Source organism: Lathyrus oleraceus, chromosome 7 (genome assembly GCF_024323335.1).
Source record: "Lathyrus oleraceus cultivar Zhongwan6 chromosome 7, CAAS_Psat_ZW6_1.0, whole genome shotgun sequence".
Lineage (NCBI taxonomy): Eukaryota > Viridiplantae > Streptophyta > Magnoliopsida > Fabales > Fabaceae > Lathyrus > Lathyrus oleraceus.
Window position 1 is genome coordinate 271,235,798 of NC_066585.1, and position 22,980 is coordinate 271,258,777.

Genomic DNA, 22,980 nt, shown 5'->3' on the forward strand with positions numbered 1-22,980 from the left:
AAGCGGGGACTACTATGAATGTTGTATTGCATGTTGCTTATGGTTAGAAGTGGAGCCATAAGGGTTGTTGTTGTTGCATTGCTTTATATGCCATGCATCATTTTGTGTCAGTGTGTTGAAAGAGGCGAGTCACGGGTTTAGAAATGGGGACCAATGATCATCCGGGGTTCAAAAGTGGGGACTCGAGGTTCAGAAGTGGGGACCCGGTTCGAATGAGGAACCATTGTTGACTGAACGAGATTAGTAACAAACATTTTATGTCCATATTGATACCGCATCCATAGAGTCAATTATGAGTCATATTTCATACATAAAGGCTATATGAATTTAATTGGTGTGTTGTCGTGTCAATTGAATGTTTGTTGTTGATTGTGTGATTTAAGTTACTCTTGCATTCTTTTACATCGTCAATATATTTGAGTGTATTCTCACCCCTTTGTTATTTGTTTTGTGTTGTTATGTAAATTGTTGTACAAATACTCAAGTGGAGTAATGTTGATGTGAGTTGCACGAGGACTTTGGAGCTCTCTTTGTTTTCTTTATTATTTTATATTCATTTAGTTATAAATATTGTTCTGGTTTGTAACATCGGGGAACAGGTCGTTGAATTGTTTTGAGTTAATGTTAAATTTTTTTTAATTTGTTGAGTACTTCATTTGAAGAGATATTGGAAGTTTATATTAATTATTTTGAATTCCTTTGCGATTTTTGAAAATAATTGGAAGGTATGCATGTTATATTTTGAGTAGCATCCTGAAATGTTGATTTTATTCTTTAATCAGTGATTGTGACACCGCATTGATAAATTTGGTTATAACGGTGTTTCCTACATCGTTCAGATTACTTTGTAAGTATCACATAACCAAAAATATGTGAAGTCAAGTAAAACCTGCAGTTGGAATGAAACAAGTCAAACATGAAGATGGAAAACTTGTCAAACCTGGTGTGGTGGTGGAATATATCATGTATTCATGGAATTCTATAATAAATTCTTCCATAAAAGAATTATATGCCGACTATGTTGTAAATTTTTGGTGTGTATATATCCAGATTTCTTGAAATATGTTGAGGGCATTATTCTGGATCAGGTAAAAGAGAGTATTCTTTGTGCATAGACCGGTCAGGTTTAAAACTTTTACAATACAACAAATAACAAAGTTGAATTTTCATATGCTCGACTGAAGACGGTATGTCTAAAAATGATAAATCAAACATATATATCATGGTCGAGTGGAAAATGGTCTAAGAGAGATTCATGAAAGCTGAATGCATCATGTAATTGCACATCAAAGATCATATAAGGAATATTGTTTATCTAGAAACAATAGTTTTGAAACCACCGTTGGAACCAGTTAAAACAAAGGGTGTATCTAAAAAGGTAAAACTGACTCAAAGTGACAACTCCACAAGACGACCTCCTTCAAAATTTGAACATGTTGACTCATATTTTCCGGATTCTCTTACTACAAAATCCCAAAAAATGTGTTTTTCAAGGATGCTCGCATTAGCAACCCATGTCCTCCACCACCATTACCAAAAACAAATTCATTGAAGATATGCCACTTTTTATGCACAAATACATCGAGTGGATTGTAAATGTTGAAAGTGACATCAATTATGGTTTTCAAGTTGTTTTGGGTTTACTCGGTAAAGGAGAGGAGGACCACCAATTTGTCCGTCGTCATCTTATACAAGAGATGATGACTCATAAGGAACCATACACAAATCTATATGGGAAAAAAGAAAACTACGATACAATTCTCAATGCTCTTCTTCCTTGTCTTTGTGGTTTGGCTCCGCTTGACAAATAAATGCGCTTCCCGAAAATGGGACAACTTATATCATGTGCTTATGATAGGATGTGAATTGATTTAACACAACATGGTTTCTTGGAAACATTTTTTCCACTTCGGAATAAGCCACCTCAAAATTCATCTGAACGCATCATGTGTTACTACTACAAAATATACCTTTGGTAACACCATATTACTATGGCCGTTTAAACAACTGTAGTAATAACTCATTTTCACGTGCCTGAATATTTTATTATTTTATTAAAAGACATTTCATCACGAGCCAAAATAACAACCATGGTGATAAGTGAAATGTTACTTGCTTCGAATCCCAACACCAACAACTTTTTATTTTTTTCATTACTAAAAGGACTTGTAAGGATACTCTTATAAATATATTGAAATTAAAATATCTATTACCACGATTAGTACCAAAAATCATTGTGAATAATACTTACATTTTATCATGGTTTTCATTAACAACTGTCGGCACAAAATAGTCGTTTCTCTCAAAACAAAACCCTAACATCTCGCTCTTTTGCATGCAACGAACTCGTATTCATAAGCTTCTTCATACTAAAAGGTAATCAATTTCATACACTTTATATTTTTTCTTCTTCTTCATAAATTTTCTTCCATGCTATTCATACTCTTTCTTCCATTTTTCTGTGTATATGTTCTTCCACTTTTCTTTGTTTTTCATAAGTGTCATACCCCAAAATTTGCCATCTCCTTTTGCTTTTCATCTAGCTCATGATCTTTAATTCATCTGCATAATCATGCCATATTTATCTATATCATTCATTCATATTAGCATTTTTAAAATATGCATCATGGATTCTTATGTCCCTTGTTAGTTATGGTTGACATGGAATTAAATCGATGTAACTTTGGTGGTGCATCTAAGTGGAGAGGATTATCATTGAGATTTTGATCAAGAAACCGTAATCCTTGGTGCTTGAGATATTGGTTTGTGTGGATTGTATCATGGTATTTTCATTTGGCCTATGAAACCCTAATTGTTGGTTCATGACACTCGTGGATCATTTTGGTTGCATCTTGATCTTGGGATTTATTGTAGAACCCTAATTTATGGGAGGTGGCCCTTGATCACTATGGATTGCATCATGCTATTGATCTTTGGAGTCAACTATCAAGTGTGATTTTAGTCAAGCAGAGGTCAACTTTAGGTTTGATTATCTATTGACTATGAAATCTTACATTGTTATTTATTTGATTGATTATTTGGTCCAAAGCATCGTTATTCAAAGTTCATCCAAGAAGGGCATTGCAAGTTCCTATTCATAATTAAGATTCAGAGTCAAGAATTAAGATCAAGCTTGGAGGAAATTCATTAAAGATAAGGTTTTTCATATTCATTTTTCATTACAAAAGTCATTCAAGGTTCAAATATCCAATTACATCACAAAAGTGTAAAATCCAAAAACCTACAAAAAAATACAACTTTTGACCTACAGTTGACTTTGGTCAATGATCGAGTTTTTGGTCAAGTAGTTGATTAAAGTCAACTACCTAGTTCCAATCCCTAAACCCTATGTCTTTCTTCATCTTCACTTTGATATCCAAGTCACTAATCATTCCTTATGTTCAAGTCTTTGCCCATGCCTTCATGATCTAAATGCCAAGTCATCTTGTCACATACACCATTCCTGCAAATCACGCAAATGCACTTTTAGAGTTACTCAAACATAGCTCAAGCACTACAAAGTCATTTTTGTAACACATATAAACCATCAATGAACAACCTACATCAAGTAGTTAACTCCTCATGATAATTCACATAACTTCTACTCATGATTTTCACCTCACCATGCAGTTAACCCAACTAAAAATTGCTAAAAGAGAAAGATAATTTCAGCAACCAACTAACACACTTGCACAGTAACATTAAACATCCAATACATTTACAACTTCATAGAAAGGCATACCAACAGTCCAAATAATAACAAAACCACTTCATGATTCCTAATTACTCCTTTGAACATAGTCTAACAGTGATCTAACAGTTCATCATACATAATCTCCTAGTATAATCACATAACAATCAATAATTCAAATTCATCACAGAATTGCATAAACCTTTCAAAAAGTTAGAACTAGTTACCATTCATATCCCAATTCTAATCATTAAACTCAGTCACGACGAGTTCTATTGGCAGCAACATGTATTCATACTCCAATTCAATTCAATAACTGAAATTCTTCAACTTAGATAACAAGGCTTTAACATACTAATTCTTTCATTCAACACCAGTCTCATAGTTCATAGTTCATCACACAACCAGTTTCAATGATAATCCTTCACTTCAATACATCTAACTGCATAACTAATTGTTTCATTTTAAAGCAGCCATAGCAGTGCAATAGTAAGCAATTTATTTACAAGCAATTCACAAAACTAACATACTAACTTCAATTTAAAATTGATGTCATGAATAATTTCCAATTCAACAAATTTAACAGTTGAGTTAACAATCCTTATTTCCTACTAATCAACAACCTAACTAACTATCAATTCAAAATAACTCATCCAAAAGCTAACACATTAAGCAATTTAATTGATCAATAAAAAACTATCACTAACATCATTATGATCTTTCTCAACACTTCAATGATTACTAACTCTATCCTAAAATAACTACACCAACCAACTCATAACAGAAATAAATTGAATCAAACTAACTAACAAACTAACACTAACCAAGTCTAACAAAATTTCTAACACCGTTATTAACTTCTAACTAATTTTCACATAGGAGATCCAATTCAGTTAACTTTGTTACACTCTCATCCTTATAAATCTATGCCTTCACCATTCATTCGAGAAAAACCACAATCTCAGAAATCAAAAGCTATATTTCAATCGTCAATTCTCTCTCTCTCTCTCTCTCTCTCTCTGCAATTCCCTTCACTTTCACCCTCACATAGAGCTCAGTTTTTTGCAGCCATTGAAGCTTCAAACATGCTGAAGCTAGACCTCTCACATTCTCACACTTTCATACTCCCTTCTCATGCACGTGCATACAACATGTCATAGAAAAGCAAGAAATTTGAGCCTAAAAACTATAATTGAAGAAGAAGAATAAGGTGTAGTAGAAAGGATAATTGAGATTCAAGGTTACCTGTTCGATTCTCTGGTATTTTCTGCGTGAATTTCATCTTCAGTGGCAACAAAATCCAAGATGAATCTATGTCTTGCACGTTGGTGATTTGCCTCCTTTTTGCCTCTATTTACGATGAACTTCATACCATAATGTAGCATTTAATACGAGGAATCAAATCCCCAATGCTATAGACTTTGATTCCATCGCTTCAATGTTTAATTTGTGAAATTGTTACTCAGGGTTCTTGTGAGTTTAATGTCAGTTTGAGAGATTTAGGAAGAATCAAAGGAAAAGTATTAGGGATTATGGAAGAGAAGGAGATAACGAATAATTTAATGTGAGGTTTACAATAATTGGCCCTCCGCCTCCGCTAGAGGCGATTTCCAGCATGGCGGAGGAAGAAATGGAAATCACCCTGGGAGAGGAAGGTTTGAACGAGTGTGTAACAAAATGGACACTTCTGCTGTCTTCTTCCTTTGGCACAACCTTTTTAGGCCGTCTAACTCTGAAGGCATCAGAAATATATCCGAACATATTGCACGCTCGAACATACAACAGAGTTGCCATCGAACTTTATTTATTCCCGAAGGAAAGGGAAAACATCAATAAAACCCGGGGGAAGATATGATGGGTAAGGAAGTCGGTTATGCAAGGGGAAAGTATTAGCACCCCAAACATCCATTGTACTCCACGGGAACCGTTTTGATTGTTCTCGCTCGAGTGTGATATCTAAGATTACTCGCAAAAGAATAAGGGGAAAGGAATAGAAATAGATAAAGTGATCGGTGAGGATTGGGGCCCTCATGCCTACGTATCCTCATAGTGCAATGAGGAATTCAGAGCTCCGTAGTTCAAAGAACTAGTGGTGGGAGGTGAAAAGAATTGTGATAACAATGTGGTCTGAACCAAAGGATAATGTTTTGAACTCCAACAAGGGTGAAAAGATGAACCCAAGAGTAAGGTGACTATTACCAGTACGTGGACTAGCATGGTTGCCGCTATAGGGCAATTCCGAAAAGACGGAGAAATAAGTGTTTGGGCACAGTCCCAAACATCTCTTGGTTCACAAGGTGACGCAAGAAGGAGCACAAAAGGTAGTGTGTTTGGCTCAGAGGTAACTGGTATATCACATGGAGTGAATGAAGGTAGAATATGAGTGTCATGGAAATGAATGGAATGAACGCCCTAAGGCAGGAATTATTAGAAGTATGCTCGCCAAGGATTCGCATCCTCGTACCTACGTATTCTCATCGTGCAATGAGAAAATTAGAGCAATTGTAGTTTCTGGAACCACGAGAACAAAGAGAGAGATAAAGGTGATGAAAAGTATAACTTGTACCAACATAATGGTATCAAAGGAACCCACAAATGGATGGAACTTGGAATCAAAGAGTAAACATGCATTTACCAATACGTGGGCTAGCATGGATGCCGCTATAGGGTAAAGCCAAAAACAAAGATTGAATGAAGTGTTTGGGTACAGTCCCAAACAACTCTTGATTCACAAGACGAACTGCCTCTATATCGTCCTAAAAGGGTATAGGCGGGGCTCAAAAGAAAGTATTGTTGTGTACAAGGAACAATATATCACTGGATGGGGAACAAACAGTTCGAGATTAAAGAAGGATAATATCTTGGATCCAAGAAGGAGATAGACTCTGAATCGAAGAGCAAGGTAGGCATTTACTAGTACGTGGGCTAGCAAGGCTGCCACTATAAGGTAAAGCCAAAAACAAAGATTGAATTAAGTGTTTGGGCATAGTCCCAAACAACTCTCGATCGATGAGGTAGACTGCTGCTAAATCATCCTAAAAGGATGTACAAGGAGTCCAAGGAGAAGTATAGTAGATCTCAAAAGATGGTATTGGTTGAATGGATGAAGAATGATTTATAAATAGGGTAGCTCGCGAAGAAACTGGATTCTCCTGCCTACGTTTCCTTATAGTGCAATAAGGAAATCAGAGCAATCGTAGTTCAGCCCACTAGGGCTAAAGACATAGTGATTAAGGCAAAAGAGGTGATCTAATGATTGAATGGAAGAGTGGAGTAGAGTTGATAGTTATTGGATAAGAATCACACTAAAGTCTATGAGTAAAGGTGGATACGATAAACAACGAGCCAAACGCCTCACACCCAAAGATATCTTGAATGAGTGTAGGAAAGCTCCAGTCTCATTCCTTCTTTACCACTTAAGGCTCATTGCATATGATCTTCGTCCTAACTTTCGAATTGATGGAAGAGAAACTTCATCGTTGTTTGTTGTGATGATGAAGAGAGAAAGGCTTAACAGTTGATTGATGAGAATCACACTAAAGTCTATGAATAAGGGCAAACACTTTGAATAGCTGGGGCCTACGCCTCGTATGCAAAGTCGCTCTAGACGAGGATAGGAGAAACTCCGTCTCATCATTCCCTATTACCTAAGGCTCATGACGTATGATACTTCTTATAACTGACAAGTTGTTGGAGAAGAATCTTCATTGTTGATCCTTGTATTGATGTTGTCTTGTATGAAGAAGACTTGGTAGTTTATTCGATTCGTATCACACTAAATTCTATGAATAAGGGAGAACGCTTTGAATAGCTAGGGCCTACGCCCCGTATGCAAAGTCGTTGTAGACAAGGATAGGAGAAACTCCGTCTCATCATTCCTTATTACTTAAGGCTCGTATCGTACAATTTGAATCGTGTTTACCAAGTGTTGACATTTAATTTGTCTTGTATAATCCGCTGCTTGGTATGACTGAGAATGCCTTGACCGAAGATCTTGACTCGAGACCTCAAGCTCCACAGCTTAGAGAGAAAAGTCTTATTAAGTGGCCAAGGATATTTTGGTCACTCAAGTTAGACTGTGGGACTATATAAGTTCAAAAGATTTAGTTGATCAAAATTACTTTTGATCAACTTGAATCGAGGGTTTAAATTAATTGGAAATCTAGGCTAAACCTAATCTAAAGGTTAGATTTGGATTCAAAAGATATTCCTAAAGGAGCATGCAATTCTATCACTAAAATAACAAAATAAGCCCCTAAGAGAAAAATGATCATATTCAAAAAATGATTAATATTGAATTAAATCATGGAAATTCTAGTTAAACTCCAATTCTAAAAATCAAATATTCTAGCAATTTTAATTATCCAAAGATTTTTAATCATCCTAATTGACTTCTAATGTTTCTAAAATCTAATTAAAATGTTAAAAAAGATTTAATTCGTAAAAAACTATTTAACCTAATTAATGTAAAATCTATTATTTCTGAGATTTAATCAAGATTATCATGAATTAAAATCTAATCCAAAATTTCTTAATCAACCTAGTTATTCTAATATGGCTTAATAAAAAATTAAACTAAAAGAATTCTAATAAATTATTTAAAATTCCAATTAACGTTTATTCTATATTAAAAATCCCTAAAATCTAATTTAACTCAACCTGAAGTCTAAATCAAATCAATTTAATCCACTGAGATTAATCCCTAATAACTAAAATAGTGGTATATGAAGTCCTAATTAAACTAAACATACAAATTAATTAAGATTACTAAAAGTTCAAGATTCAAAACCTGGAATATGGCTTAAAAGATTAGGCCTTAGCTTTTGATCCGTACGCGGCCCAGGATCCACGGAAGTCGGGTCAACACCGGCCCAAGTCCAGCGTGCCCATAAATCATGAACGAGGTTTTGTTCTTCTTCGAACAACTTCTGCGACGCACACGAATACACGATTGGCTCTGACTTCAACACTCTGATCTCAGTCGCGGTGTAGCTTCACGCCACGGCCTGATAACCTCACCCACGTCTCCGATCGGTGAGGGGTGTCATGTGTCTCTAATCGAGCGTGGTCCACGGTGTTATTTTGTCCTCACCAACGGCGTTACGCACGAAAGAGATGAAGAACATGAATTGGTAATTCCAAACGCGAGCTACTAACCATACCCAATCTCGACGGATTCGAAGAACAGACGGAGGAGGCACTCCGAAATTGCACCAAAATCGTATCACGTACTGGATTCTTAAGCTCGAGTCGATCGGGTTAGTCTTCGAATCCGAACGATGCCTTGAACTCCACCATCATCAGCTCGCGTCGATCCAAAACTGTGCAGGCATGAAAACAACAAGCCACGCGTCGTGGAAGTCGGATAGAAAGGCTTATCGGATTGAAGCTTCAAACTGCACACAGGTAATCACTCTTTTCTGGTCTACAACCTTGCCCCTCTTCTTCTCGCTTTTCTGCGTTCTTCCTCTGCTATCTCATTCTGTCATGTTATCATTTGCAGGGAAAGATTGAAGCAGATTATGAAACAGGATGTGAGGATTTGAAGCAGATTATGAAACAGGATGTGAGGATTTGAAGCAGAGGGTGAAGGTTGAAGAAGAATGAATGAAGAAGAAGATTGGAGATTGAAATACAACTGAATTTTCTCTCTTTGTGATGGAATGAAGAAGATGGAATGAAGCAAAGTTGAGTTTTCTGGAAATGAAAAGGTATATATAACAATGCAATTCGGTTATGCATAAGTCAGTTAGAAATGAAAAGTTCTGTTAGAACAAGTTCAGTTTCAGTTAATCAGTTTTTTTGTGGTTTTGATTCTCTGTGCCGTATCCGTTAGTTATAGTGGAATGTTGTGAGCTGTTAAACAAATTCAAATTCATTTTAGTTAGGAAGGATTGTCACTTATGTGTTTTGCTGAAAAATAAAGTGCAGGGTTTCATTTTGTTAAAATGCATGTATGCTCTTTCTCCTTTGCTACAAATCTGCATTGCATTTTTGGATATTGGATTAGTTGGTGACTACTCAATGGCGCGGCCTTGCGACATAGCTCCCATGAAACCTTGGCAACATTGGCTTATCACTTGGAGTTGCACACTACCGCCGATCCTTTCCATGTTCAGTTTGTGAGGGATCTTCGTTGAGTTCGGTGTTACCATACCCACTGTTTTTAGCATCACAATCCTCCATTGTTTCTGGTATGTTTTGATTTTCGTAATTACACTTCTTGAACTCTGTTGCAGGTGGATCGATTAGTATGTTAGTGATGTGTTTTCAGGATAATTCAAAATGTTGTGAGTCCGTTAGTTGCGACAAATTATTATGGAGTTTTTGTTAGTGAATTAGATCGATATATGTTTGTATTTTATACTGTCATTTTCCGGAAACCAAAGTAATTGGACATCAAAATGCACACGAGGCTCTCCTTTATTCAGGCAGAATTGAAATTAAAACTGCCATGTTGTTATTTTAATGTTAAAAGGTCAACTTCCAAGGACCACAACTTGCTCAATTTTTGTGATATGAAGACCATAAAAGTTTAATGATCCATTTCAAGATTTCTTCTCCAATTTTTCTGCTTTGATAAAGGTCAATTTTCACTTTCAAGGGCATGTACTAAGAGGAAACATTATAGGTCATTTTAGGTCATCATTATTGAACAAACATTTTTCCTCAACTTCTAAAATCCATAAATCCCTCATGCAAGATCCAAATGGTGTCAAGTTTGTGACCAAATTGAATAGGATCGAAAGATCTGCAACTTTGAAGAAGGGACCAAAGTCATTTGAAGCTCATAGCAAAAGTTACTCAAGGTGGAAAAGTGGTCATTTGACTTTTAACTTAGAAAAGTTTCAACTATGTTTGATTCCTCCAACTTCCACCCCAAAATTCATCATGATCCAAGCCTCAAATGAAAAAAGTTCCAACATAAAAGTTGTTCCCATTCATGCTAGCTTTCCAAAGAGTTTAAGATCATGACATTTGGATCAAAATTGAGGGACTTGCGCACGACTCCTTTGTTTGGTTTGTTTTGGCAATCTTTGCACTCAAATGATAATTCACATTGCATAGTTTCATGTTATTACTTCAGCATCAATTGCACACGAATTGGAATTGGATCATATCATTATTTGGGCCTTGTTGCATGCCTATGCAACCATGCACACCAAGTTGCTATTTTTGGCCATTTTTTGGAAGTGCGTGGAAATGAATCTTTGAGCCTATAAATACATGTCATTTTGCTCAGAATTGAGGACCTTTGACTCAAGCTTTGAATTGCGAACTCTCCCTACCTCCATTGATAGAATTTCTTGAAATTTTTTCTTGAAATCGAGTTTTGATTCCCATTCCGTTTTGGAATTGAAACTCCAAGAATTTAAAGCCCTTTTGCATCCAAATCATCTCCTGTAAGCTAATAGAAGCAAGGTCAGTGGAATTGAAATTGAGATTGAGCTTCATCATTGCAAATAGAAGGTGAATTTTCAGAAACTTTCATTCTTCCATTCTCCCTCAATTCTCCATAATTTATCTTAATTTTTGGTTGACTGAAGTCTTACCAATATAGGCAACAAGATTGAGATGCTTTAAAGTCAAGTCGAAACAACTCAATTCATACACCTCAATTTTCAATTCCACACATCTCTTTATATAGTGAGAATTGGAAGAAATGGAGGTCAGATTCTTGCTCCTCGTGTTTTTCTCTTCAAAACCATGTATGGATCTTTCATTTTTGTTAAAGTTTCAGTTTGACCACTCCGGTGGAGGCCACCGGAGAAGATGACTGGAACTAGGGCTCCGGTGATGCGTTGGCACAATCCAAGCCATCTGATTTGGTTTCCACGTTCTAATCTTGGCCTTTGATTTGAATTACCAATGTTGCTACGTGTTGACTCATGTGCATGGTGGTCTTGATGCGCATGACCATCAGATCTGCCACCTCAATTAATGAGGGAGATTTGATGATCCTTGTTTTTTTTTCTATTTTTATTTTATTTTTTTTAATATTTTAAATAGCTTATTTTGTTTAATTCATAATAATTTTATTTTTAATCTAAAAAATATGAGACTTTTACCAAAAATCTTTCAATAATTTTCTATTCCATATTTTGAATTAAAATCATTTTTTTGGATTATATTTGATATTTTTTGTGAATTAAATTGTTTTTGACTTGTTTTAAATATTTTTAAATACTTTTGACTTTCTAAAAATTCTCAAAAAAATTTCTAAGGTCCTTTGACCTTGTTTGACCTATGATGAATACCTTGATCATTTATTTGACAATTTGAAGGGATTTGAGGTTTTTCCCTTTTAAAATGCATTTTATTTCATTTTTAAATTTATTTTCAATTGTTTCAATGTTTAAAATTATTGTTGAGCTATTTAGTTGACCTTGTGTTGTTTCATCTTCTGTTTGGCCTTGATCATGGTTGATTTGAACTTCCATTTGATCAATACTATTGGATTTAGGGGGTTGATGAAATGTACACTTCATCCCTCAAGATGAATGAATAATATTCATCAGATGAAATTCCTCCCATGATCAATTTGGGTTCCCATTTCCCTCTTCATCTTCACCTCTCTTCTTTCCTAATCCATCATTTACCAATGATTTCTCTACAAATCAAATGTTAGTTGATTTATCAATAACCTTGGGTTAGATGAATCAACATGAGTCTGATTAAGATATGTCCATCCCATTTTATTTTTGAGTGTGGTATGCTTTAGGAGCTTGGTTCTTTGTACCATGTCTCTAACATGCATTAACACCAATATGTTTATTGTCCGACCTCAGATAGTTGTGACTTCTACATAAGTCCAATTACGATTGTTTAACATAGAGCTAAATTTGTCCCAAATGCATAACATTCTTGTAAGTGGGATTGTAAGTTTCCCATTTTTCATGTCATTGTGTGAAAACTTGACCTTTTTTCAATTTATGTGAGCTATTGGCATACTTGTTGATTTATCCAAGTTGGAGCCCTTCTCATATATGATGTCTTGGTTCATGTTTTCATACTTGTGAATGGATGGTTGAGTGTTCTCTAAAGAATGACTTCAACAATTGAATTCTTCACTAACATTTCTTTGTTATTGTTTTATCTTTATATTCATTTACTTAATGTAATTTAAATCTTAGTACCTTTATCATTTATTGGCATTTATATTTCATGCAAGATGTTTATGTTTTAGTCCTTTTCACTTTGCTCACTTGAGTCATATCTTTGTGATTCTATATATTTTGTGTGTTTGTGATTTTGTTCTGTTTGTGGTCTTAGAACCTTAAAATACCTAATAACAACAAAAACTCTAAAAAAATGTGTTGATGGGCGGTTGGACCTCTGCCCTTGGCTTGATCTGAACTTTTGGACTTAGAATAGGCAACCTCCTCATGCTTTGAAGGATTTAACCAATGCCATTAGTTGAGACCGAGTTACTTTGACTATGTCATTCATCTGATGCAAGCCTTGAGATTTTCCTTGGTTTATATGTTACTCTGTCTCTGTGCTTAAATTATTATCTTGTTCTTATTGTTTATATCTGATGATTATTTCTATGAGTTCACCACAAGGAATATTTCATCTGATACATTTGAAGACACTGAAGACTGCTTTCTTTTGGAATGCTTGTTGGGATTCTGACTATCTTTATTTGATGTGGTTTGTTCTTCATATTAATTACTTGGACGATTATGTTTATTGCTTGCTTAAAAGTCCAAAGGAAATGGATTTCTATCTGACATTCTTGTCTCGTGTATTGCATCCCATTGGTCAGATATTTTCAACTCCAAACTTTTAAATTTTGTCTAGGATAGTCCCTTCATCTCCTCCCACTTCTTAAATTTCAAATTCTCTTCCTCATTTTAAAATCTTTCTTTGTTTGTGTTTTCATCTTTTGTTTTAATGAGTAGAAACTTTGGCCTTATGCCATTAATTTTCAAAACATTTTCTTAAACAAACTTGTGAATAAACTTAATCATGTTGACTTAACTTTCAAAAGACAAAAAGAACTAACAATCTCATTTAATTCTTTGGCCACTTTGTGCCATTTTATTTTAAAACTTTTGCAAGAGAGTATTTAGATTTGAGTTATATATGGTTGAGATATAATTCTCCCATTCCATGATATTGATTATAAGTCTTTCCATTTATTAGGGGTTAGTGGCATACTTGTTGATTGAATCCAAGTTGAAGCCCTCCCTCTTAAGTGTTGTAAAGCGCTCATTATCGGTGGACGTTTGGTTGAGTATTCTCCCATTGATAATAAAAGATCTTTAAACTTTTGTTAAAATTAATCCATCAATTTCTTTGAAGTTTTTACCACGAACTATGGAGTTTTGATCCCTCATTTTTATGTTGGTACGTAGGCATAAGACTGAAGGTCTTGTCAAACACAAAAATATATTTAATGAATTCTTTCCTCATCCCCTCATTCTATTTTATTTTATTAAACATCATTTTCAACTAAAACACTTACACACAAAAAGGCTCCCTAGGAGTACCTATGACACTTTGGGTGCTAATACATTCCCTCTGTGTAACCAACCCCTTTACCTGTAATCTCTGACATTTTATTAGTTTTAATTTGAAAAGTTCTTATCTTTGAGTTTTGTTAGTACTTTTCCCTTTTCCTTTGGAAACAATAAAAGTGCGATGACGATTCTGGTTTTATTGACGTTGAGTTTATACATAGCTCAATGGTCACGAATACACCGCTACAGAAAGAAAGTGGCGACTCTATTGAGAAGTAGTCCTCAGTGGGTTTAACATACTTTTTGTGTGTATTATATTGTTGATATTTGATGTCTGTTGGTATATATGTATGATACTCTGTCTGTTGTATTTGGTGATCTCTGTGCGGTGAGATAAGTTCTAATATGAACATGAGTGCAATTAAGATAGGAGGATGGTATAGTCATGTTCAACTCGTGTGAAGTAGTCCTTAACGAGTTGACTTGAGACCCATTTACTCAGTGGAGACCCCTTGGAATTACTGATGTCACACAAGTAAATCGTGGATAAACATTACTTTTTCCGACCTGGAAGTCCGAGAAACTAAGGACCGTAAAACATTTAACCCAACTTGGCATATTTAGGACGTAGTGCGGAGACTGTTCAAGTGTAGATTTGATAATAATTGTTACGCGATACTAAACTCATACGAGTTTCTCTTGAGAATACTATGGGTTGATGAGTCAGTCATCCAGACCCACAATATCCGATAAATGGGATCACAACTCTGGGAACTTTTTAGAATATGATCTACATGTTTTTATCCTTAGTACACTCCTAAGATGATTCTTGACCTGAATCTATGCCCGTGACTCATAATAAACCCGTTAATTCTCGGTTGATCTGATCAGTTATTGTCAATATCAATGGAACTTGTGTGTTGATAAGGTGAAAAACCTAAATCCACCAAAATGGATGATTCATCTTGATAATGACTTGATCCATCTCGTGACCTTTGTTTATGTCTGCCTTGTGTGTGATTGTTGCATTCATGCATTCATACACATCATAACATTCATCACAATAATAATTTTTCAAGGAACTAAAGTCATACTTGCAAATATTTCCAGACCATGGATTGTGGACCAAGGAATACTAAAAAGTACAATTTCAGATGTCCTGACTTGAAAGAGCTAAGGAAGATGTCATCCTTTGTAGTTGATTCCTTAGATTTCAAGAAACGTCATGGGAAACTTCTATTTGTATTATCTATCGAAGTTTTGGAAGGACTCCTGAGTGTCTTGATCCAGTTTTATGATCCTCTTTACCGGTGCTTCACTTTTCCTGATTATCAGCTCATTCCCACGTTGGAAGAATATGTCCATCTCTTGGGTATACCCGTATCTAACAAGGTGCCTTTTAGTGGATTAGAGGAGATTCCGAGGTCTCAAGTCACAACCAAAGCTATTCATTTGAAGAAATCTGAGATCGACACTGATATGATAAAGAAAGGAGGGATTCTAGGGTTGACTTATGAGTTTCTCATCGGTAGAGGTACTACTTTTGCTCAAACTGTTAGCATGGACGCCTTTGAAGCCATCTTTGTCTTTCCATCTTTGTCATGCTCATCTTAGAGACTTATGTCTCTCACTAATGATGATATTGTTTGGTATGATTCTGCTTTGGACAACTTGGATATTATTGACTTTTGTGGTGAGTTCTTTAATGCGCCTCTCATTGGTACACAAGGAGGAATCAACTACAACCCTGATTTGGCCCATCGCCAGCTTGGGTTCCCATTGAGAGATAAACCTAATAATGTTCAGTCATAAGGTATATTCTATCAAGAGGGTAAAGATTTCCAAAATTTTAAGAGTAGGATGGTGCATGCTTGGCACAGTGTTCATAGGAAGGGAAGAGTCAAGCTTGGTCCATGCAACTGTGTAACTTTTGAAGCTTACACCACTTAGGTGAAGAAGAGAGCCTTGGAGCTTAAGGTGTCGTACGCCTGCAAAAAGATCTATGTCTATGGTTATGGCTGAGTTATCAACTCCCCCTAACCAAGATGTATAGGAGTTGGAAGATGCACTTGCCAAGATGAAGCAAGAGAGGGACCTTTGGGAAGATTGATTCCATGCTTTGAACCGAGAGCACGTAGGGTTGCAACTTGAGTGGAAGGACAAGGATGCACTCATTGAGGTTCTTGAAGAGCATGTAGTGAAGAGACAAAGAGAGGCAAAGGATTTATTTTCCTCTAGTATGCCTCATCCTTCCGGTGCTTGGAAGAAGATTGTTGATCAGCTCGCCCTCGAGAAAGCTCAGATGCAGACAACTTTTGAGTTAGAGATCAGACGCATACGAAGGAAGTACACGCCCTTAGCCAGTTCAGCTGATTCAGTTGCTAGGGATCCTTAGGATGGTAGTTTCCTTTTCTCTTGTATATGTATTTTTGGTTTCTGAAATTGTACTCACAATAATCCTTCCAAATTTTATGAATAAAAAGAGATGTTTATGGCCAAACTGTTATTATTAGTGATTATTATTATTATTAACTAAAATATTTGCAAATAAGGCCTTGTATGTTCCTTGAAATCAAAATCAAAAGCATTGCATTTCACGCATCATTTGCATAACAGGTTTCTTCAGCCAAATGTCTTACTGTTCTTCCTCTTTGTATTAGACAAGTTGACTCATCTCTATAATACTCGAGCTAATCACCAAAGAAGAATGGAACATCTAGAACAAGAGAACAAAGAACTCAAGGATGAGATTTCCAGACTCACTGCTTTGATGGAGTATGTGATTGTTGCTCAGAATCAACCATCTCCTCCTCCTACAACTTCTTCTCCTCAAAGGACTGTTATCTCTAAAATTACTTCAACGTTAGTGCCTGTAGTTGCTTCTAGCCAGTCTATGCCAACCATGCCTGCTGGATTCTCGTGGGGAATGCCGCCGAACTTTGTGCCTGAAGGAGATGCTCCAACGTTTGCTTATATGCGGGCATCTAGCCTGATCATGTCAACTCCTCCTCCCGTCGTGCATATTTTGCCCCGTGTTGAGGAAACCATCTATCATTCTGATTCATCTGAGGGGCCCGATGTTTATGAGAAGATGGACGAGATGAAAGACCAATTTCTTGAGCTGAGAAAGGAATTGAAGACCCTAACGGGTAAGGACCTGTTTGGTAAAAGTGTTGTTGAGTTGTGTTTGGTACTCAACGTCAAGATCCCTGTCAAATTCAAGGTCCCAGAATTTGAGAAGTATAAGGGAAATACATGTCCTATGAGTCATCTTGTAATTTATGCTCGCAAGATGTCTACTCAGACAGACAACGATCAGCTACTCATCCACTACTTCCAAGACAATTTAACTGGTGTTGCACTACGGTGGTATATGGGCTTGGACAGTGCTAGTGTTCGTACTTTTAATGACTTGGGTGATGCTTTCGTCAAGCAATATAAGTATAATTTTAATATGGCCCCCAATCGGGATCAATTGCAGTCAATGTCTCAGAAAGATAAGGAGACATTCAAGAAGTACGCCCAAATATGGAGAGAGTTTGCTGCTCAAATTAGCCCACCCTTGGAGGATAAGGAAATGACCAAGATCTTTTTGAAGACTCTGAGTTCATTTTATTATGAACACATGATTTCCAGTGATGCTAATGATTTCACCAAAATGGTGAACATGAGGATGCGGTTAGAGGAAGGTGTCAGAGAAGGTCGGTTGTCTAAAGATGAAGCATCTTCGAGCAAGAAATATGTTGGTAGTTTCTCCAAAAGGAAGGAAGGGGAAACCAATGCAGTGTCTGTAGGGAGGCATAAGAGACCTCTTGTGAGGAAGAATTCCCAGTCTCGTCAGCATTATCATCAAGTATCATCAAGTATTCTTGTTTTTACTAACAACTCAACAAATCAATCAATTCCCGTTCAGCAACAACATCAACAACAACCGCAACAACGTACCAACAATAAAAACAACAATCATCATCAGAATTTTTTTTTGAGAGGAAGAAGGTCACTTTTGACCCTATTCCAATGACTTATGCAGAATTATATCCTTTTTTGGTTGTCAAGAATCTGATTCAACCAAGAAATCCTCCACATACTCCTGAACCTTTGCCATGGTGGTTCAAGCCTGATCTGCATTGCGCTTTTCATTAGGGAGCTCCCGACCATGATATTGAAAACTACTATCCTTTTAAGCATGAGGTCCAAAAACCGATCAAGAGAGGTATGATGTCCTTTAAGGACCAATCACCTAATGTCAAAGTAAATTTGTTGCCTGCTCATGACAATGCTTATGTGAATATGGTAGATGGTTGTCCCGGGAATTTTAGGGTTTTCGATGTTCGTCATATTCGACAATCTTTGGTAGATATCCATAGAACTTTGTGCTTAATCAGTGACTGTGAACATGACCATGATGATTGTGTTGTCTGTAGTATCAATCCTTGAGGATGTTTAATAGTTAAGAGGGATATTCAGAAACTGATATATGAAGGTATAATTCAGAGCCAGCAGTCCAGACATAAGGGCAATGATGTGAATGTTATCGTACCAATATTCAAGACCCCCGAGCGGGTAATTATTCAATTTGATAGCTGCAAGATTGTTAATTGATCGGCATCACCGTAGGTTATGAGGTTAGTGAGCCCCGTCCCATATTCATTCGATAGAGATGTGCCTTATAAATACAATGCCACCATGATTAAGAAGGGGCAATAGGTTCCTATTACCACCACGAGTTCAGTGGTAAGCATTGTAGATGTCGTCAAGGTGACCCGTATCGGTCGTGTATTTGGCCCTGTATCTCCAAAAGTTATGGAAGATGTTATGGTGGGCAAGAAGGCAGATGTTCCTACAGTTGATCCGATTAATGTTCCAACTTGTCAGTCTGGTGAATCCAGCGAGTTGAAGATTAATGATGATGATGAAGTTCTGCGTTTATCAAGAAGAATGAGTTCAACTTTGTAGAGCAGCTGCTCCAAACACCATCAAAGATTTCCGTGTTATCGTTATTGATGAACTCCGAAGCATGTATAAAGCCTTTGCAGAAAGTGTTGGAGTAAGCATATGTATAGCATGATGTTACAGTGGATCGGTTTGATCATATTGTTGCTAACATCATTTCTTGCAATAATCAGAGCTTTTGTGATGAAGAACTTCTTGAGGAAGGTAGAAATCACAACTTGGCACTCCATATTTCTATGAACTACAAAGAGGACGCTCTATCCAATGTATTGGTGGATATTGGTTCATCATTGAATGTATTGCCCAAGTAAACTTTGGCAAGACTGTCTTATCAAGGCGCACCAATGAGGTACAATGACGTGGTGGTAAAAGCGTTCGATGGTTCCCGAAAAACTGTCATTGGAGAGGTGGACCTTCCAATTAAGATTGGTCCGAGTGAATTTCAAATTACTTTCCAAGTAATGGACATTCATCCGGCCTACAGCTGTTTACTAGGAAGGCTATGGATTGACGAAGCTGGTGCTGTGACATCTACTTTGCATTAGAAGATGAAATTTGTTAAGAACGACAAGCTCGTCATTGTTGGTTGAGAGAAAGCGCTTCTAGTGAGCCATCTGTCATCCTTTACCTATGTAGAAGATGAAGAAGAAGTAGGAACACCGTTCCAAGCTTTATCTGTTGCTGATGAAGTATAGAAGACTGGGGCATCCATGTCTTCTCTAAAAGATGCAAGAGAGGTTGTCCAGGTTGGCAGCACCGACAAGTGGGGTCGTGTCATAGAGGTTATTGAGAACAAGAATAAAGCTGGGTTGGGATTCCAGCAAGGTCCGTTCAACAACAGTGTCAAGGCTATGCAATAAGTTTTCCGCAGTGGAGGGTTCATTCATGGGGATGAACAACACTCAGCTGTAGTTATTGAAGATGATGATGAAAACGAAGCTTATACCAACTTTGTGATGCACAAACAGATTTGCAACAATTGGGTTGCTGTTGATGTACCTATTGTTATGCACCATTCAAAGTAATTTTTTTATTGTTAAAGAAAAATCATTCTCCTATGCTTAAGGGAAAAGTGAAACATTGTTGGGCATTTCAAATTTATCATCAATAAAAATACAATTTTATTCATCCACATTTATGATGTCTATTTTTACTTTTTGCTTTTTCTGAAAATGGTAATCACAAAAAACATAAATAAACAATAATTTATTCCCATGTCTGCATAATATTTGTTTGCATTGCATTTCTCTAAAATCAAAATATCAAATCATTATGCAAGTTGGTTCTCAAACCCATTGAACATAATGATCCTACTCCCTCTCCAAACTTTAATTTCCCTATGTTTGAAGCTGAGGAAGAGAATGATGATGAAGACGTGTCTGAGGAATTTTCCCATTTGCTTGAGCACGAGGAAAGAACCATTCAGCCGTTTGAAGAGCAGATTGAATTAGTCAACTTGGGTTCCGAGGATGATATCAAGGAAGTTAAGATTGGGTCGCAGCTTTGTCCAGATGTTAAAAAGGGGTTGGTTGAGCTTATCCGATAATATTCTGATGTGTTTGCTTGGTCTTATCAAGATATGCCAGGTCTTGATATTGATATTGTGGAGCATAGATTTCCTTTGAAGCCAGAATGCCTGTCGGTCAAGAAGAAGTTGAGAAGAACTCATCTTGATATGACAGTGAAGATTAAAGAGGAAGTGTAGAAGCAGATTGATGATGGTTTCCTTGTTACCTCTGAGTATCCGTAATGAGTGACCAATATTGTGCATGTTTCAAAGAAGGATGGAAAAGTATGCATGTGTGTTGATTATAGAGATTTGAACAAAGCTAGTCTGAAAGATGATTTTCCTCTGCCACACATTGATATGTTGGTAGACAATACAACTAAATTCAAAGTCTTTTCATTTACGGACGGATTTTCCGGTTATAATCAAACCAAAATGGCACCCGAAGATATGGAGAATTCACATTCATTACACCTTGGGGAACATTATGTTATCGAGTAATGCCTTTCGATTTAAAGAATACTTGTGCAACGTACCAAAGAGCCATGACCACTCTTTTCCAAGATATGATGCATAAAGAGATTAAGGTATATGTTGATGATATGCTTGATAAATCAAGAGATGAAGAAGAACATGTTGAGCATTTATTGAAGTTATTCCAGCGTTTGATAAGTATAAACTCCGCTTGAATTCCAATAAGTGTACTTTTGGTGTTCGCTCTGGTAATTAAGAGATTTTGATCTTCAATGGTTGATGCCCTTGAATCTCGCCGTCTTCAAATCCTCCGTAGTAGCTATATTCTCCAGTGCAATGTTTTTCTCTCATACGTAAAAAAGTCCCATTCTCTTTCTCTCCAAAATCTTCTAATAGCCTCAAATGGTTTTTTCTCCCAGCAAGAAGTCCAAAATACCCTTAATGAACAGGGCATATCCACACAACATAAAGTAAAATTTCTCAGCCGCGCCCATCAACACGGCCCGTGTGGATTCACACGGGTGCCCGTGTTGCTCTTCAAAAGTTGTGTTTTTTAAAGCAAGCTATATAGGCATCAACACGGGCCGTGTTGATGTACACGGGTGCCCGTGTTAACCCCCTGACTCCCCTCTTTGAGTGCTCCTTCCTGGCAAACAACACGGGCTGTGTTGATGTACACGGGAGCCTGTTTTGACCTTCTGCATCTTATATTTTGGCCTTCCGGAGCATCCAACACTCAACTATTAGTCATTTGAACCTATGCAACAACCTGCAACACTAACACTACCAAATCGAAGCATAAAAGAGACTTTTTGACACAAACATGTAACAAAATGCAATGCAATAATAAACTAATGAAACATGTTAAATGACTTTAAAACAACTAAAAACAACCACAAATCTTACCAAAGTGATGAAAGTATGCCGGATAAAAGGTGGGAATTCAATGGAAATGGTGACCGATCACAACCCCAAACTTGTCTAATTGCTTGTCCTCAAGTGATGTATTGAGTCCAAACAAAGGCCACCCACGAATTCACTTTCCACAATGCAACCTTGTCCTTCACAACTTGTGTTCTTCCTTTCCAATCAAGTTTCTGGTTTTCCCGACTCAAACTGTTCACCGCATTTCCACATCAGATGCCTCGTTACCTGCAAGCTTTTTCACATACTCACAACATCTCTCATGGTTAGGGTGTTTACACTCACAACACATCATGCAATACCAAACTCTTAAATTTGAATAAATTCTAATTTCACTACAACAACAGATTCCACACACTTTATGAGGTCTTTTCGGTTGTAACAGGGCTTGGGTACGGTAGGATAGACACATAAATGGATAACAAACGGTTTTGAACTCGGCATTCATGTTGTTTGATTTTCTCTTTTTTTTCGTGCTTAACTCATAACTCTGGGGGTTTATTCACTTTTGACTCTTTTTAACTCAATTCTCTGTGAGCATTTTACAGGTGTTAGAGTCTTAAGTCTCGGCAAGTGCATTTCTCTTTTTTTCTTTCTTTTCTTTCTCTTTTTTTTATTAGGACATACACACGTCTCTTCTTTTTGCATTACTTTTAGATCTCTTCTTATGCACTCACCCTTTCTTTAAAGATTACCACCCCAAACATAGCTTTTTGCACATTTTGTAACTTACTACAATCATGCCGATTAATGGAAGAAATGAATGATTAATGGTTAATATGGGGTTTATTACGAACAAAAAGGCTAAGGCTCAATGGGGTTCACGAAGGGTAAACATACAAATAGGGATGGCTAGAAAGGCTCTGGGCTAAACAAATAACTTGCCTCAGTGTGTGTTGTCATGCTGTGAAGTGTCAAAAGAACATACGCAAAGTCAGAGTGATAGAGTCATACCTGGCTGAACT

General features: G+C 36.7%; 1 protein-coding gene and 1 long non-coding RNA gene across 19 annotated transcripts in view; one reads left to right on the plus strand and one right to left on the minus strand.

Annotated features, from left to right (window-relative positions):
- Window positions 1-3,143: 3,143 nt before the first annotated feature.
- On the minus strand, window positions 3,144-5,385 carry LOC127100948 (uncharacterized). The gene is made up of 2 exons (XR_007794537.1): window positions 4,937-5,385; window positions 3,144-3,463 (listed from the first exon to the last, which is right to left on the minus strand). It is a non-coding gene; the product is annotated as an uncharacterized LOC127100948 (long non-coding RNA).
- Window positions 5,386-8,492: 3,107 nt separating this feature from the next.
- Window positions 8,493-22,980, plus strand: part of LOC127100949 (uncharacterized) — a 31,934-nt gene continuing 17,446 nt past the window's right edge. For 11 of the 18 annotated variants that reach the window (XR_007794541.1, XR_007794539.1, XR_007794543.1 and 8 more), the window contains exons 1-2: window positions 8,493-9,097; window positions 9,195-9,885. Coding sequence is in view for 6 of the 18 variants with exons in the window: in XM_051038259.1 (XP_050894216.1) it covers window positions 16,865-18,178 (1,314 nt within the window). In the remaining 12 variants the exon portion in view is untranslated. Of the gene's footprint in view, window positions 9,098-9,194; window positions 21,510-22,980 lie in introns of those variants that run through there. The other 7 variants (XM_051038265.1, XM_051038259.1, XM_051038258.1 and 4 more) reach the window with 7 other exon arrangements.